Source organism: Numida meleagris, chromosome 10, assembly GCF_002078875.1.
Source record: "Numida meleagris isolate 19003 breed g44 Domestic line chromosome 10, NumMel1.0, whole genome shotgun sequence".
NCBI lineage: Eukaryota > Metazoa > Chordata > Aves > Galliformes > Numididae > Numida > Numida meleagris.
Genome location: NC_034418.1, coordinates 18,408,223 through 18,425,962, shown reverse-complemented (window position 1 = coordinate 18,425,962; position 17,740 = coordinate 18,408,223). Strand labels below are relative to the sequence as shown.

Genomic DNA, 17,740 nt, shown 5'->3' with positions numbered 1-17,740 from the left:
ATGGCTCGGCACTGCTGGGGTCACTGCTGGCTGCTGCCTCCAGCCCCTCGGCCTCACTGCAGCATCTCTGGGACAGGTTATGCACGTTTGCAGGATGGGAGCGTGGAAAAGAGGAGCTCGGTTTTGTCCAGATCATGCCTAAGCCCTGCTATTGCTAACTGATACCCAGACTTAAATTAATTAGCTCGTAAAATTGCAGGCATGGGAGCTGTCCTGCGCTTGTGCTCGTGTCGTGGCCTTGCAGCTGGTGCAACACATGCTGCTCCGTGTCAGAGGGGACTGCAGGCGTGCTGCACGGCCCCAGCCTCAGCAGCCGTGCTTCAGAAACAACCGCTCCCTTTTGGAGCTCCCCGAATACCGGGGAAGTTCTAATTCTGAAGCCTTCTGAGGAAGGGTTCCGGTGGGCAGGACGGGCGCGGGGTGCGGGGGGGGGGGTGTTGTATTCCACAGAAGCTGTGGCTGTGTGCAGCCCCGGCCGGGAGCGCTGCGCCCAAGCCGCGTGGTCTGGAAGCGCTGTGGCTTTGGGTCATGGGATTTCTCAGCAGCGCTCGCTGTTTCTGTGTTGTTACAGCCGCGCGAGCCGAGCCGAACGTCCCCCGCGCCGCGGTGAGGGCTTGGCATGGGTCGGGGCATGGGACAGGGTTGGGGGGGTCCGGCCTGGGGATGGGGAGCGGCGGCATCCTGTGGCGTCAGAGCTGCGACCCGCCGTGCTGCAGCGGCACGCGATGGGCAGCTCCGCTCCGGGCTCGGCCTGCAGCGTGACGCCGATCCGAGGTCAGCGATGCGATGAGTCAGAGCCGGCCCAGCCCTTCCCTCCGCGCGGCTCAGCTCGGTGTGCCCGCTCCGCGCAGCTCCCTGCCTCGCAGCCACCCCCAGGCAGCATCTGCGGGCGCGCTCCTTCCCAGCGCGCGGCTCCGCGCCTGGCTCCGCTCGGCTGTGTGCAGCTGGGACTCAACGGGCAGCGCCGCGCAGGGGCTCGCGTTGCTTGGATCATTTCAGCCCTTTTTTTTTTTTTTTTTTTTTTTTTCTTCACTAAAATAGTCGAGAAACTGTTCTCACCTAGCAACCGGGGAGGGAGCGCGTGTCAGAGCCGCTCCGCTCCATAATGCCGCGCAGTGCGGATGGGCTGCGAACAGCAGCAGCCTTCCCATGGCCCTTCGAGCCCCCCGCCCACCCCGGCCAGCTGGGAGCGGTGCAGGAGGCGGGGGGGGGGGGTGTGCAGGGCCCCCTGGCTTTCCTTAGCATGCAGGGCAGCGTGCCACAGCTCTGCCAAGCATCTATCAATGATGGCTTTTTCAGTCATAGAAGAGCTTTTATCGGCGCTGTCTACGGAGCGTCCTGCCCCCGGCTGCTGGGGGGAGCCTTCCTCCTGCCCCCTCCTCCTCCTCCTCTGGTTCTTTCAGTCTCATGGGAAATGAGAAGTCGGGCGCTGAGAATGGGTCTCTCCTGGAGTTATCTGTATTTATCACAGAGATGGGCTTCTGACTGGACGCCGGGTTCCCCCTGCAGCAGCTGGATAGTCAATGGCTGCTCTGCATAGGCACTCTGAGACGTTTCTGCACGGTTGTGCTGCCTGTCCAGCGAGCACAGCTCAGGGAAATGGTGCTGCCTGGGCTGCTGGCACCCTGGGGCATGGCACCGAGCCTCTCCAACTGAATCCTGCTGTTGGGGACGCTGGGGCTGCAGGGCTCAGGGTGTCAGCTCCTCTTCCCCTCTCTGTTCTCCTGCCCTGCCTTTGGCTGCATGCAGGCAGCACCACCGTGTGCTCACCCTGCAGCTGCTGCAGCACACACACCAGCTCCCTGCTGCAAACTGTGCCCTGCTCCCTGCTGCAACCTGCACACTCCCTGATGCAAGCTGTGCCCTGCTCCCTGCTGCAACCTGCATACTCCCTGCAGCAAGCTGCATGCTCCTTGCTGCAAACTGTGCCCTGCTCCCTGCTGCAGGCTGCATGCTCCGTGCCCACCCGCTGCCCTCCTGCCCCATCCTGCCCCATCTTCTGCCCATCCTGCCCCAGGGTGCTGGGCTCGAAGCTGCTCTCGCTGCGCGCCCTCCGACTGCTGCAGCAGGGATGAGTCACGCTTACGCATGCCAAGCTGGGGACCGGGAAAGCAGAGCTTGTGCAGTCTCTCGGGGGTGCAATGCAGTCTCCATTGCTGTCTGTGCCATTCTAATTTATTCCTATTGATCTTCTGTTTGTGTGCCTGCTCGGTGAATAAACCCGAAACGCCCGAGCTGTGAGCGGTGCTGGTTGCTGAGCCGCTCAGCACGAGCTGCAGCTTTGGGAATGATATTTTTCCTCAGGGTACCACCTTGTTAGCCTGTGCTGTCATGTCGGAGCCGGCTGGGCAGACACTGCCTGCGTTACAGGGTACGTGGGAGTGGGGAGCTGCTCCCTGACCCACCTGAACCCAGAAGGTTCCCCCACCGCTCACCTCTGCCTGGGCCGAGCTCATAGCATCACAGCGTGGTTGGGTTGGAAGGGACGTTAAACATCATCCGCGGGGCACTTGGAACCTGGAGCCAAGCTGTGCGTGCAGCTTCCCCATGTGAACCTGTGACAGCCGTGCTGTGAGCAAAGCTTTCCGGGCTGCAGTGGAAGGGATGTAGCTATGGGGCAGGCGTGGGGCAGGCAGCCCAGTGCCAGCGAGCGCCGCGCAGCACGCACTGCCCGGGTTATTTTTATCGTGTCGATCACATGCTTTTCGATGCTAAATGTTCTGTGGAGGAGGAGAATTCTCCAACTGCGGAATGAATAGGAGTTTAGGGGTTTGGGGTTGAACTCGGTAATGAATTTTCGCAGATCGCAGGCTCGCGCTGACAGCCTGCAGCAGCCACGTGCATTAAGGAATGCTGCCCAAAGCGTCGCCCCGTTGGTGCTCAGGTGGCAGTGGGTGCAGAGCTGAGGCTTTGCTCAGAGAAAGGACAACGTGGGTTTGGGGTTTCTGGGCTCACATCGGGTTTTGTGGCCCCAGATGTGAGCAGAGGAGCAGGGCTGCGCGCCTGGTGCTGGGCACAGTGGGGCAGGGCTCACCCCAGTGCTGCGTGCGAGCGGTGTGCCAGAGGGAGTGAGGAAGGGAAAAACAGGAAAGAAATGTTATTTCTTCTTGATTCGTAGTCCGGGGGAGGAATGTATGGCTCTCTGAGCCCGTCAGAGATGTGCGTGTTCTGCTCAGGTGTAAGGTGGAATGTTTGCAGTGAGATGTGTCTCAGTGAAAACACGGGTATTGCCAACTATTTTGTCACCTCCCATTGATGCTTAGCAGTGATCCGGGGTTCCGGGCTGTGCAGCCTCCGTGCAGGGGGGAGGTGAAATGTGAGCGTGACCCCGTGGGACTGGGGTCTCGTGGTGGTGCAGTGCCCTGCCTTGGGCCTCAGCCCCATGCCACGTCAGGAGCAGAGACTGCTCACCTGTGTTTGATAACCTCGGTGTGTGTGGCCCCAGTAATACCGTCACCATTCCTCTGTCTGCAGCAGGACCTGGAGTCAGCCTGGCTGCAGGCAGGCTGTGCCAGCGCTTAGAGATGGGTGGGAGCAGCATTGGGTTTTCCACGCACACACGCCATATCTCCTTATGCTTTTTGCAGGGTTAGGACAGTTGCCTGGTAGGAGGCACGCAGCAAGGCTGCTTGGCAAGGAGACTCCTTGCTGCTCTGCAGATCCACGTTCTGCCTTTTGCTTGGCTGGCTGCACAAAGGGAAACCAAAGTTTGGTTTCCTCAGGTGACACCTGAAAGCTTTGGTTGTATCCCTGCAGTGGGGCACGGGCAGCTGTGGCTGCAGGAGCACCCAGGTGGGAGCACCAGCACCAGGGGAGGAGCTGCCAGCTCTCCTTGCCTGAGAAAGGGAGTGATATTTGCAAAGAGAAAACTGGAAACAAGCTTCAGAAAGCTGTGGTCAGGCTTCTTGCCGTGGTGTGGCAGCAGGGTGGTCCAGCAGGATGAGCTCTGCGTGGTGGAAGGCTGCGGGCAGTCCCTGAAGCACTGTGGCATGAAATGGAGGCTGCTAGAAGCTGGGTGGAAGGTGCAGTGTGGTGCAGTGTGGCAGCACTGGTGGTGCTGGGTCTGTCCCATCCCATCCCATCCCATCCCATCCCATCCCATCCCATCCCACCGTGGGCAGCAGAAGGGTGGCATGAGCCTGGTGCCAGCTCTCCCAGCACTGGAACGTGCTCTCCCCACGAGGCTTTGTGATCCCTGAGATACCAGCAGGGACACGGAGCGCTGCTGGCACCCTGCTTGGGAAGGAACGCGGCTCCCAGTGCAGCAGCACTCACTCACTGGTTGTGCTTTGTGTCACAGAAAAGCAGGGTCCGGAGCGGAAGAGGATTAAAAAGGAGCCCGCCACGAGGAAGCCTGGCTTGCTGTTTGGGATGGGCCTTTCAGGAATCCGGGCAGGCTACCCGCTCTCTGAGCGCCAGCAAGTTGCTCTGCTCATGCAGATGACAGCAGAAGAGTCTGCAAACAGCCCAGGTGAGCTCGGGAGCGTGGTTTGTGTGGGTGAGGCTCCCAGCTGGCTGGTGCACACATGGCCTGCTGTGGGGGCTGTGCAGGCATTGCGGTGTCTGTGCACACCTCACACATGCAGACGTTGCAGCCTTAGCCACCGACTTTGTGGTTCGTAACCCTAGTCCAACGGCTCAGGTTGCTGTCACTGGGAGACAGCACAGAGCTGGGCAGTGCTGAGAGCATTCAGCTGTTGTCCCAGGAAACGTCCTCCTCCGAGGGCTGTCGGAGCTCACATGCACTCGGTAGGGAAGGCGCTTCCCGCAGGAAGGGAGGTTTTGGGGTGAGGATCTGCACAGTCCTCAGTCACGCGTGTGCCACGGTCCTTGCAAGGAGTGCGGTTCTCTGCAGCGGCCGTGGCAGCCTGCAAGGGCTGTGCTGCACACACAGGCTTTGCTCTGTCTTCCCATCAGTTAACTCGGTGCCTTGTGGGAGCGTTTTGGCGGAGAGATGAAAAGCGGTGCAACAGCTCCCTCTAAGGGTTTGGGTCTTCTATGAACAGCAGTTGGTGACCGTGCTTCTCTCCTCCCTGCAGTTGACACAACACCAAAGCATCCCTCTCAATCCACAGTTTGTCAGAAGGGAACTCCTAACTCTGCCTCCAAAACCAAAGATAAAGTAAATAAGAGAAACGAGCGAGGGGAGACTCGGCTGCACCGAGCTGCCATCCGCGGGGACGCGCGGCGCATCAAGGAGCTCATCATCGAGGGTGCCGACGTCAACGTGAAGGACTTTGCAGGTGAGCAGCCCCGGCAGCAGGAGCTGCATGCGCTCCCATCGCGTTGGATTTTCCACCTGGAGAATGGCTGCTGCCGGAGAAAGCCGTTCCCTCGTGGCGCAGGTCAAGGGGAGAGGAACCCAAAGTCAAGACAGAATCACAGAATGATGGTTTTGGTTAGGAAAGATCTTTAGATCTTTTGGAATCGTCACTCCAGAGCTGGGTGGTCGATGCTGCCGGCCCTCTGGGGTGCATTGTGCTGACCGTGGGGTGCCCCGTCTGCCCCCTGCTGCGCTGGCACCAGGCAGCTCCACCTGGCACATCCCTGAGCCACGCTTTGCTCTTTCTGTTCTCTTCGCACAATTTTGGGCTATAAATGGCAGTGCCTGTTCCTCTGCCTGTGTGATGAACATCAGTGCAAGACTGAAGCTCCGTGGTGATTAATTCTGGTCACAGGTGCCCCTCTAACGCGGCCGCGAAGGTACCGCAGCGAGCTCCCACGGCGCTATCAGCAAAACACCCGGAGCCGGGAGACTTCAAAACAGCGCCTGTTTAAAAATAGCTTGTTTGAACATGATAAAATGCTCCGTTCCGTGCTCTGCAGAGGTTTGTTTGAGAACTGGGGCTGCTGTTACTGTGGAGATGTGCTGTTTGGTTTATCTCCGAGATCGGGCCCTGTTTTGCAGTGCAGGGCTGCTTGCCTTGGAGAGCACAGAAAATGTTTGTTAGGTCCGTGCAGAGGATGTGCTGGGGGAGTGTCTGCAGCTCAGTGTGCTGCTCTGTGTGGGGGCTGTATTGCTCAAGCTGGAAAGGGAAAGGATTTGAGCCCTGACTTACTCACAGCGTCAAGTTCCCTAATTCCATACCCCAGTTTCACAGTTGGGTTTGCTGGGGCCGTACCATTTCCATCACACGGTCTGGGTGCATCTGAGGAGAGCTGGGGTTGCAGGGCTTCCTGCAGAGCTGCAGGTGCTGGCACAGGGCAGCGTGGCACACGCAGCAGAGGCAGACGCAGGTTCCTCCTCACTGCCTCCAGCTCCGTGAGGGTGATGCCCAGTTCTCAGTGTGTGTTTGCTTGCAGGCTGGACAGCATTGCACGAGGCGTGCAACCGGGGTTACTACGATGTTGCCAAGCAGTTGCTTGCTGCAGGCGCCGAAGTCAACACCAAGGGGTTGGACGACGACACCCCCCTGCACGATGCAGCAAACAACGGGCACTTCAAGGTTGGTTTTTGCTGGTCTTTATGGTGGTTTTTTTAATGACTTTTTTTTTCTTCCCGTGCTTTCAAGCAGCCAGCTGTACAGACACCAAGATTCTGGGTATTTCGTTATCATTTGCTGCTGATAGCTACATAGCGGGTGAGAACTCCCTGCCCCATTCTGCTGAGAGCTTTACTTGTGTAGGAGGAGAGTTCATCCCTTCTGGAGCTGGAGGAGAGAGCATGGCCTTGCATCTGCTTCTGCTTCCTCCATCCTTGCCCAAATTGATCTGCGTTGCTGGGTTTTGTCTTCTTTCTTACAAATAACTGTTAGTGCCATAGGGTTTGTCCCTGGCAACAGGCTGCTCTCCAGCTTGAGGATGTGCCCCGTTCTGTTTTATATTAAAAACACGCAGAAAAAAACTGAAACATCTTCATGAACATTTAAAGTCTGGATTTCTCTTTTCAGGTGGTGAAATTGTTGTTGCATTATGGAGGGAACCCTCATCAAAGCAACAGGAAGGGGGAGACGCCGTTAAAAGTAGCCAATTCTCCCACCATGGTGAATCTGCTCCTGGGGAAGACGACGTATCCCTCCAGCGAAGAGAGCTCAACAGGTGAGGCTGACTTTGTGCATGTGGGGGAGGTGTTGGTGGCCCACAGCTGGCTGTGAGCACTGAGCTGTTAGGAGGACAGTGAGGTTAGACTTGTCAGAGTGCCCACAGCTGCTGCCACGGTCCAGAGTCCTTCTGTAGCCATAAGCCCAACTCAGGCAAGTGCAGCCTTGAGCTCTGGGAGCAGTGGCTGTTTGCCCTGGAAGCCCATGTTGAGGTTGCTTGCCTGGTGCTGTTGAGATATAGGATTGGAAGTCAATTACAGATAAATGGATATCTGACATAAAAACGTGTGTGATGTTCCATCCTGTGCCTGGACAGGAGGACGTTGAAGCAACGTGGACATTTCCAGGCCATGTGCTGCTGTCATGGCTGGGCCAGGTGGGAAGCACTGCAGGTTTTATGAGCACTGACTGGAGAAAGGTTTCTGTGGTACGGGGGTCTTGGCCTGCACAGTTTGCAGCCGGAATCCTCCTCGCAGACCTTAACGCGCTGTTCTTCTCCCTGCAGAGACCTCAGAAGAGGAGGATGCCCCTTCCTTTGCGCCCTCCAGCTCCGTTGACGGCAATAACACAGACTCAGAGTTTGAGAAGGGTTTGAAGCACAAACCCAAGGCCCAGGAGCCCCCCAAAACCATCACCCCGGTGAAGGATGAGTATGAATTCGACGAGGACGATGAACAGGACCGGGTCCCGCCAGTCGACGACAAACATTTGCTGAAAAAGGATTACAGAAAAGAGACTAAAGCAAACAGTTTCATTTCCATACCCAAAATGGAAGTGAAAACTTATACTAAAAATAACACAATTACACCAAAGAAAGCTGCCCACCGCATCCTGTCGGACAGCTCGGATGAGGAGGAGACCAGCGTCGCTGTGGGGACGGGGGAGAAGCTGCGGCTCTCGACCCACTCGATACTGCCCAGCAGCAAGATCCGGGAGCCCGCCAGCACCAAGGCACCGAAGGAGAAAAGCAAAGTAAAAAAGAAGCGGAAGAAGGAGACGAAAAGCAAAGAGGTTCGGTTTGGCAAAAAAAATGACAAATTTTGTTCCTCTGAATCAGAGAGCGAAAACGTGGAGAGTGAGGAGGATGATAGAGACTCTCTTCAGAGCTCTAGCTGTGTAAAGGACTCCAGGCTAGTGCTAAAGGAATCCTCCTTGTTTAACTCTCTCTCTGCCTCATCGACCTCTTCTCATGGGAGCTTAGGATCCCAGAAACACAATGCTAACCTTACAGAACAGCACTCCAAGCACTGGAGGACGGACAATTGGAAAACCATATCTTCTCCAGCTTGGTCAGACGTCAGCTCCTTGTCGGACTCCACGAGGACGAGACTGACGAGCGAGTCAGACTACTCGTCCGAGGAGTCGAGCTTGGAGTCGCTAAAGCCGGTCAGGAAGAAACCAGAGCACAAAAAGAAAAACACCTCCCACAACACTGTTTCTGAGAAAAAGAATTCATTCCATAGCAATGTGGATGGAGCGATTCCAAAGCTGGACAAGGAGGGGAAGGTGGTTAAAAAGCATAAAACGAAACATAAACATAAAAACAAGGAGAAGGGGCAGTGTCCCATCAGCCAAGACATTAAAATAATCAAAACTTTTTCTTTTGAGTTTGAGGACTCTAAACAAAAGCCTGAGAAAGGCTTGATAGTAGAGACAGAAAATCCAGTCGAAAACAAATTGAAAGTGTTAAAGCATGAGCGAGAACACTGTAAGAAAGAAGACAAGCTCCCCAAAGGTAAAGCGGAGGAGAAGGACTGGTTGTTTAAAGATGAGACTGGAAAATCCTCCAAAGAGGAGAAATCGTTAAGAAAAGTCAAAGATGGTAGTAAAGACATGAGCAAATCCTTCAGAGAAGGACTGAGTAAATCGGAAAAAGAGAAACCTGTAAAGGAGAAGTCTCCCAAAGAGGAGAAGCCGAGGATACACAAGGAGGAGAGAAAGAAGAAGTCAAAGGACAAGCAGTCCAAGTCTGAAAAGAAGAATGAGCTGAAAGAGGAGAAAGCTGCTAAGCTTGAGAAAGAAAAATCCTTCAAGGAAGAGAAGGAAAAATGCAAAAAAGAAAAAATGTACAGGGAGGAGTCTGGGTTTGATGAGTTCAATAACAAAGCCCAGTTTCCTGAAAGCGAGGACACGAAGTTCAGCCTCTCGGATGATCAGCAGGAGAGGTGGTTCTCAGACTTGTCTTCTGATTCGTCCTTCGATTTCAAGGGCGAGGATAGCTGGGATTCTCCGGTGACAGATTTCAGGGAGATGAAAAACGACACTGTGGCAAAACTAATCATAGAGCCAGTGAAAGAGGAAATGAAAGACAAGAAAAAGGAAAACAAAACGAAAGAGAAAAAAGAGTACAGCGAGAAGCGTAACGAAAAGGACTCGTTCTTGAAGAAGAAAGAGAGGGACTACGTGGACAAAAGCTCAGAAAAGAAAAAGGACCAAACGGAAAGACACAAAGCTGCTCCTAGTTATTTGCCTGAAAAAGATAAGAAAAGGAAGGATTCCGCAGAGGGCGTCAAGGAGAAGAAGGAGAAGGATACAGGTGAAACCAACAAAGATAGGAAGGATTCCTCTGACGGCTCTAAGGACCGAAAGGAGAGTAAGGCGAAGCAGGAGGAGCCCTACCGGGACGACTTCAAGGAGTACGGCTGCGAAGCGTTCTTCAAGGAGAAGGCTGACGCCGAGTTCAGCGGGAAGGCCCTGGAGAGCTGGGAGAGGCACCACTCCGGGAAGGACAAGGAGAAGAAGGATGCTTCTGAGAAGGAAAAGAAAGAAAAGGTGAAGCCAGAAAAGTACAAGGAGAAATCCAAAGAAGGCGACAAGGAGAAGGGCGAAAAAGCGGCTCCTGAGAAAATCCCGAAAGACAAAGACCTAGACAAGAGCTTCAAAGAGAAGAAGGAAAGCAAGGAGAAATACAAAGATCTACACAGCAAGGACAAAGAAAGGAAGAGTTCCTTCGACCAAGTGAAAGAGAAGAAGGAGAAAAGCTTTTCCACGGACCGAGAGGACTTCTCTGAGAAAAAGGATGAGAAGAAAGGCAAGGAGAAGAGCTGGTACAGCATCGCGGACATCTTCACCGACGAAAGCGAAGACGAGAGGGATGATTACAGCTTGACAGGGTTCAAAGTGGGCGAAGCGGTGGGGAGCGAGGTGCACCGGCTGGACAGCCTGCAGGACAAGGACGAGGGCGAGAAGGAGCTGTACGCCGACAAACACCGCAAGTACTCCTCTGACAGACAGCACTGCGGGGAGAAGCAGAAGGATAAGGAGTCCAAGGAGAAGAAAAAGGACAAGGGAACATCGGAAGGGGGGAAGGAGAAGAAGGAGAAGAATTCCTTTGAAAAACACAAGGAGAAGAAAGATAAGGATTCTTCGGAGAAGTACAAAGACAGGAAAGACAGAACATCCGTTGATTCCAATCAGGAGAAGAAGAACAAGCAGAAGCTCCCCGAAAAGGCTGACAAGAAGCACGCCAGTGACGAGAAGGTGAAAAACAAGCACAAGGAGAAGCTGGATAAAGAGCATTCCAAAGAGAAAAAGTCTTCAAAAGGAGGAGAGCCGGAGAAGAGCCTGCTGGAGAAATTGGAGGAGGAGGCTCTCAATGACTACAGAGACGACTCCAACGACAAAATCAGCGAGATCTCTTCCGACAGCTTCACAGACAGGGGGCAGGACCCAGGGCTCAGCAGCCTCTTCGAGTCTTCGAATCTCTCTCTCGCCGACGCCTCTGAAGAAAAGTTCAAGGACTCCCTCCCGTTGCCCTGCCTGCAGGACAAACTGAAGGAGAAGGAGCGACACAGGCATTCCTCATCCTCCTCAAAGAAGAGTCACGAGAAAGAAAAGGCGAAGAAGGAAAAGACCGAGAAAAAGGAAAAAACAGATGAATTCAAAGACTCCAGCAGCAGAAAGGATTCCGCTCATTATGAGAAGGATTTCTCTGTGGATGGGGAGGCATTCAGCACTTCCTACAACGTGAAGGCAGAGCCTGATGAGGAACCAGAGAAAAGCATTGATTACTTATTTTCTGAAAAGAAAGATAAAAATGATTCTGAAAGAGAGCTGTCAAAGAAGGCGGAAAAAGAAAAGACTTACGGTTCCAGTGCCATCAGCACAGCTAAGGAGAAAAAGAAGCGAGATAAACACAAGGAAAAATGGAAGGAGGAAAAGGAAAAGCACAGAGACAAACACGCAGATGGTTTCTTTAAACACCACAAAGACGAGCCAAAGTCAGCGCTGAAGGACAAGGACAGTCCTCAAGTTACCGCCTTCAAGGATAAATCCAAGGAGGAAAACCTCAAGTTCGGCGAGACCAAACTGAAGGAGAAGCTCAAGGAGAACCAAGAGAAAGACAAAACAGAGACAATAAAAATAAGCAATGGCAACGAAAAAATAACCCTTTCCAAAGACAGCGGCAAGAAGGACGCCAGGCCGAGGGAGAAGCTGCTGGGGGACGGAGATCTGATGATGACCAGCTTCGAGAGGATGCTGAGCCAGAAGGACCTGGAGATCGAGGAGCGGCACAAACGGCACAAAGAGAGAATGAAGCAAATGGAGAAAATGAGGCACAGGTCCGGGGACCCCAAACTGAAGGACAAAATTAAAAGCTCTGAAGATGTCCGCAAGAGGAGCCTGGATCTGGCGGCAAAGAAGCCGCTGGCGCTGGACGCTCAGCTCAAGGACAAGAAGCTCAAAGAGCTGGGCCCGCTGACGCCCATACTGTCACCGGAGAACAAGGCGCAGCCCGCAGCTGGGGCGGACTCCAAGGACTGGATTGCAGGCCCGCAGCTGAAGGAGATCCTCCCCGCGTCCCCTAGGCCGGACCAGAACCGGCCGACGGGCGTCCCCACCCCGGCGTCCGTCGTGTCCTGCCCCAGCTACGAGGAGGTGATGCAGACCCCGCGCACGCCCTCCTGCAGCAACGAGGACTACACCGACCTGATGTTCGAGTGTGCGGACTCGCAGCACTCGCTGCCCATATCCACCATGTCCATGAACGCGTGCTCGCCGTCCTTCTTTGACAGATACGCGAACGTCGCGGGGGCCCTCCCCGAGAACCCCGCTCAGACCCCGACCCGCACCATCCCCTCCTCCAACCTGTACCGCTCCATCTCTGTCGACATCAGAAGGGCACCCGAGGAAGAGTTCAGTGTCGGAGAGAAGTTTTTCAGGCAGCAGAGCGTCCCGGCGACGTCAAATTACGACTCTCCGGTGCAGCATTTAATGGAGGAGAAGGTTCCCCTCCCTTCTGTTCCCGCTGAGAAGTTCCAGTGTCTGTCTCCCGGGTATTACTCACCGGACTATGGGGTTTCGTCACCCAAGGTGGAAGCCCTGCACTGCCCGCCAGCGGCGGTCAGCGGGGTCTCGCAGTCGCCCGAAAGTGTCTTCTCTGGTTTACAAGCCAAGTCCTCCCCTTCGCACAGAGACGAGCTTCTGGCTCCCTCGGTAGAAAGTGCTCTTCCCCCCGACCTGGGCATGCCTCTGGATACCACGGAGGAGCAGCAAGCCACCGCCTCCATCATGCAGCCGGAGCCCACCTACTTGCCACCAATGGAAGAAAATAATTTTGGTTCGGCGATGCCGGAACAAACCAACATGGACTGGGATACCCCTCCTGCCCGGAACCCCGAGGCGGCGATCCCTCCCAGCCTGATGGCGAACGCGGCCGAGCACTCCGTCGGCTGGTCCGTGGGCTCCGAGCTCCTGATGAAATCGCCCCAGCAGTTTGCCGAGTCCCCGAAACCTGCGCTCTGCTCCCTGGAGCCCATCCATCCTACGCCGGTCGCCTTCATCCCCACGGACGCTTCCTACCCCGTTTCTCCCATTTCGTACCCTCTGTCCGTGTCGGAGCCGGGGCTGGACGAAGTGAAGGAAGACGCTGAGGAAGCGGTGCCGGGAGAACTGGCGAACGCTGAGGAGCAGGCGCCGTACATGTCCCCCACGAGGCTGGACACGTTCTTCACCGGCTGCAAGCCTCTTCCCGAGGAAGCACCCGAGATCCCCGCGGAGGCGCCCTGCGTGCCGGCGGAACCTCAGGCAGAGGTCGTCAGCGTGCCGGAGAGCACCTATTTGGAAAACACCAGCACGACGCCGGCAAACGGCGAGGAGGCGGTGACGTGGCCAGACCCCTTCACCACCACCGAGGATGAGCTGGACCTCGGCCCCTTCTCGCTGCCCGAGCTCCCGCTGCAGCCCAAGGATGTCGCCGAGGCGGAGGTGGCCGAGGCGGAGCCGGCGGAGGAGGGCCCGGCCGCAGCCCCAGAGGTGAGTGCTGGGAGCACGAAGGCCGGCGCGGCCGCCACGGCTACCGGAGAGGCAGAGGAGCCCGCGGCCGTCCCGGCAGCACCCGTCCCACCCACGGACACCGAGCCGCCGGCCGAGGAGCAGAAACCTGAGGGGGCTGTGCCGGAAGCCGCCTCGGAAGCAACGAGTGGGGCAGAGGAGAAAGGAGGGGAGGAGGCAGAGGCGCAGGTGCTCCCAGCCGCCCCGTCGGAGCCTGCCCAGGCCGAGGGCAAAGAGGCGGAGGCTGCGCAGGATGAGCCGGCCGCCTCCGCTGCGGTGGTGGAGGGCAGCTCCTGTCCTCCCGCCACCCCCAGCGAGGGCAGCGCTGGCCCCGAGAGCACCGCGGGGCGCGCCGGGAGCCAGGGCCCTTCCGCCCAGCCCGAGGCCCCTCCGGCTCAGGCAGAAGTCGTCGAGCCGGTGCAGAAGCCGGTAGCAGAAGCTCCCAAACCGCCCAAAATAGAAGAGATTCCTCAGCGGATTACCAGGAACCGGGCGCAGATGCTGGCCAACCAAAACAAGCAGAACGCCGCGGCTGCTGAGAAGGAATTTCCTCCCGTCTCCGCGCCCACCACCCGCACCAAGGGCCGCGTGACCGAGGAGGACGATTCCCAGGCGCAGCACCCGCGGAAGCGCCGCTTCCAGCGCTCCAACCAGCAGCTGCAGCAGCAGATCAACACGTCCACCCAGCAGACGCGCGAGATGATCCAGCAGACCCTGGCAGCTATCGTCGACGCCATCAAACTGGACGACATCGAACCGTACCACAGCGACAGGTCCAACCCCTACTTCGAGTACCTCCAGATCAGGAAAAAGATCGAAGAGAAGCGGAAAATCCTCTGCTACATTACTCCCCAGGCTCCGCAGTGCTACGCCGAGTACGTCACCTACACGGGCTCCTACCTGCTGGACGGCAAACCGCTGAGCAAGCTGCACATCCCCGTGGTGAGTCCCCTCTCCGTGCCTGCAGTGTAAAATGCAGCACCGAGGCGCTGCCCTGTCTGCAAGCACGTTGTCCCCCAGCACACCCAGGGCACTTCGTGGTGCCCAGCGGTGCCTTTCCTGTGCTTCTAGGCAGTATTCACGATGACAGAATGAAGCCTTGAGGAGCGGGTAAATGCGTCCTCCACGATGTGTTTTTGCAGAGAAGACCTTAGGCTGCGCGTAGGAGCCTGAGATTTGTTCAGGTTTTAGAGGAAGGGGGGGGATGAATGCGCTGGATTTGAGGCCAGGAGGCAAAATGGCTTTTAGAGGCAGTGCAGTCATTGGGTAATGAAGCTAGGAGAGCGCAGGGTGGCTGCTCTTGGCTCCTGCCTTCGTCCTCTGAGCCCCGCTACTTCACCTGCCGGCAGCACGCACTGCTTGGCAGTGGGATCCGCCTTCCTCTGCTGTGCTACACGAATGGGCCGTGCAGCTGCTTGGTGCTGCAGGCAGTAACTCCAGGATCCTGCAGGAGGAGCTCAGTGTGGCTGCCTCCCTCCCTGCAGCAGCCGGGGTGGGGTACCCCAGCTATTTCTGCTGCCCGTGCGGCGCAGTCCGTGCGTCCCTTCTGGTTGGATGACTTAGCACACGCTTTGCCTGCCCCAGCGCCACAGCAGGTGTAGCTGAGGTCACACCTGCCTGTTCCTTCCCGCAGCAGCTCAGGGCCCAAGTGCCACATCTCTGCGGTTCCTGGCCCCCTCTGGGGGCGGTGACTCCCCCAGCTCCCTGGGCAGCCCGTGCCGCTGCCCGACCGAAGCGATGTTTCCTAACTGCCCCGTCGTGTCCCCGCAGATCGCCCCGCCGCCGTCGCTGGCCGAGCCCCTGAAGGAGCTCTTCAAGCAGCAGGAGGCCGTCCGGGGGAAGCTGCGGCTCCAGCACAGCATCGAGCGGGTAAGGCGGTGCCGGCAGCTCTCGCTGGGGGACAAAGCCCTGAATTTCCTTTGCTGGGGAAACTGAGGCTGCGGTGCTCACTGCTGTGTTTGCTCTCCCCCAGGAGAAGCTCATCGTCTCGTGCGAGCAGGAGATTTTGAGAGTGCACTGTCGGGCAGCACGGACTATTGCCAACCAGGCTGTGCCCTTCAGTGCCTGCACCATGCTGCTGGACTCCGAGGTCTACAACATGCCTCTAGAAAATCAGGTCAGTGGAGCGTGCCGGTGAAGGGATGTCCCCGTGGCTCTGTGCAAGACCCCAGGCAGATGGGATTCTCTGGGTTGGATTACAGGGAGAGAACCATTAAAGTAATTTGTATCTGAATACCGGCTTGGAAAGCGCCGGGGCTGCTCTCAGCACGCAGGACGTGGGATCCCTTCCTCTGCTCACGGAGCTTTGTGCTGCCGGGAGGGAATCGTGCCGGGTTCTGGGGGTCCTGATGTATCCCCTGCACCCGTCCTCTGCAGAGAAAGCACAGTGGGCAGTGCCTGCATGTCGGGGTGTGCTCCCGTGCCCCCCCTGCGGTGAGCGTGCGCTGTGAGAGGGGGTTGAGCGCGAGCTGTTGGACCTTGGAGCGCTTAAAGTCAATAACCATCTCCCACGGCATTCCCTTTCGCTCAGGGAGACGAAAACAAATCGGTCAGGGACCGCTTCAACGCGCGGCAGTTCATTTCCTGGCTGCAAGACGTGGACGACAAGTACGACCGCATGAAGGTGAGGGGCGTGGGCGCTGGGCACGGGTCCCACTGCTCGGTGCCATGGGGCGGGCACGGCTTCGAGAGCCGCGTTCCTGTGGCTTCCAAAAGCTCTGCAGCGAGGCACGTGGGGTGCTGCGCCAGAACCAGGCGCTGGGGACACGTTTGCTCGGGGCCACCTGTCTGGCTGCTGCCGCTGTCGTCATCCTGAGCCTGCCCGCTCCCAGGGCTGCTCTTGGCTGGCTGCAGCGAGCTCAACCTGCAGCAGATGGGGAACTGGGGAGCGCCCAGAGTGCTGGGACCCGGGGGGGACATGGGTCCATCGGTGACAGGGAGGTGGCGGCTCCTGTGCAGGGAGCAGGGCCCTGCTCTCAGGCACTGGGTGCCCTGCTGCTGGCACCGCAGCGCGGGAGCTCCGAGTGCTCACGGCCTCCAAAGTCACGGCAGCTCCCAGTGGTGGCAGGGAGCACCCCGAGCTCTGCGCTCTGCGTCACCTCCGGGCACGGGCCGGGCCCTGAGCGCTGTGTGCAGCAGCAGAGCTGCAGGGAGCCGCTCCGTGTGGGGGGGTGGATCTGGGGGCTTTGCGTGCACGTCCCACGTGTCCATCCCAGGGCCGTGCAGCGTCCCCCCCCCTCACCTCTCTCCCCTTCTCTTCCAGACGTGCCTGCTGATGCGGCAGCAGCACGAGGCCGCGGCGCTGAACGCGGTGCAGCGCATGGAGTGGCAGCTGAAGGTGCAGGAGCTGGACCCCGCGGGGCACAAATCCCTCTGCGTCAACGAGGTGCCCTCCTTCTACGTGCCCATGGTCGACGTGAACGATGACTTTGTGCTGTTGCCGGCATGACAGTTCCGCACCGGGAGACGTCGCTGAACACTGGCACGGACGGAGCCCTGCGAGGTCGGGCGGTCGCGCTCACATTCCCCCTTCCCGCTTGCTGATGAATCCCTGGTCAGAGGAGGAGGAAGCAGCTATCGGCAGACAAAAAACAAACCAACCAACCAAACCAAACCAAACGAAAACGACACAAAACCGACGAGAACGAAACCGTAAGGAACGAGAGAAACCAACAAACAAATTGCACTTTCTTCACAGCGCGTCCCCCTCGCTGCCGGACTCGCGGCTCCGCCGGCGTTGGCCGGGCGCACGCATCCTCCGTGCCGGGAGCAGGAGGCGCGGGCAGAGGCGCGGGCAGCGGGAGCTGCTGGGGGGGCCGGGGCCGCGCTCCGTGCCCAGCGCCGAGAGGAGACCACGGGGGGGGCAGGGGGCGATTTTCTCTTCCATCCCGGGTCTGGCTAACGAGGACTCGGTGCCAGGACACACACACACACACACACACACACACACACGGCCACGCGGACCCGGCGAGGGACAGAGGACGGCGGTGCCCGCGTGGGGCGGGCAGGGGCAGCGCCCGGCGGCGGGCGGCGGTAACGCAGAGAAAGGACTTTGCCAACGGTGTTTTTAATGGAGTCAAATCCATGTGGTTTATATATATATATATATATTTTTTTTTTTTCCTTTAATCTTGGGCATTTCGTTTCTCTTTCTGAGAACATAACTTGAAAACACTACAGAGCCAATACTCATATAAAGAAAAATTGTATCCCATAAATGCTGTACAGTTTTTATATACATTAACAATGTACTTTTGCTGCCTTCTAGATAATTTATTTTGCAACACATTACTGCACAGTTGTAAATAACTTATGTACTGTAACATCACTTTCAGTTATGTGTAAAGAAATAAATAAATTAATTAAAATTACCTTCGTCTCTGCGGTCCGGCCCCGGGGGGAGCGGCGGAGCCCCCCCAGAACGCTTC

At 57.2% G+C, this 17,740-nt stretch overlaps 1 protein-coding gene across 1 annotated transcript in view; it reads left to right on the top strand.

The window, feature by feature from the left end:
• The window catches only part of ANKRD11 (ankyrin repeat domain 11), an 81,738-nt gene extending 64,765 nt beyond the window's left edge, over nucleotides 1-16,973 (top strand). The window contains exons 5-13 of the mRNA XM_021409021.1: nucleotides 4,301-4,471; nucleotides 5,040-5,243; nucleotides 6,304-6,446; nucleotides 6,891-7,038; nucleotides 7,546-14,255; nucleotides 15,084-15,182; nucleotides 15,286-15,429; nucleotides 15,844-15,936; nucleotides 16,576-16,973. Coding sequence (XP_021264696.1) covers nucleotides 4,301-4,471; nucleotides 5,040-5,243; nucleotides 6,304-6,446; nucleotides 6,891-7,038; nucleotides 7,546-14,255; nucleotides 15,084-15,182; nucleotides 15,286-15,429; nucleotides 15,844-15,936; nucleotides 16,576-16,761 — 7,898 coding nt within the window. The 3' untranslated portion in view covers nucleotides 16,762-16,973. The remainder of the gene's footprint in view (nucleotides 1-4,300; nucleotides 4,472-5,039; nucleotides 5,244-6,303; nucleotides 6,447-6,890; nucleotides 7,039-7,545; nucleotides 14,256-15,083; nucleotides 15,183-15,285; nucleotides 15,430-15,843; nucleotides 15,937-16,575) is intronic.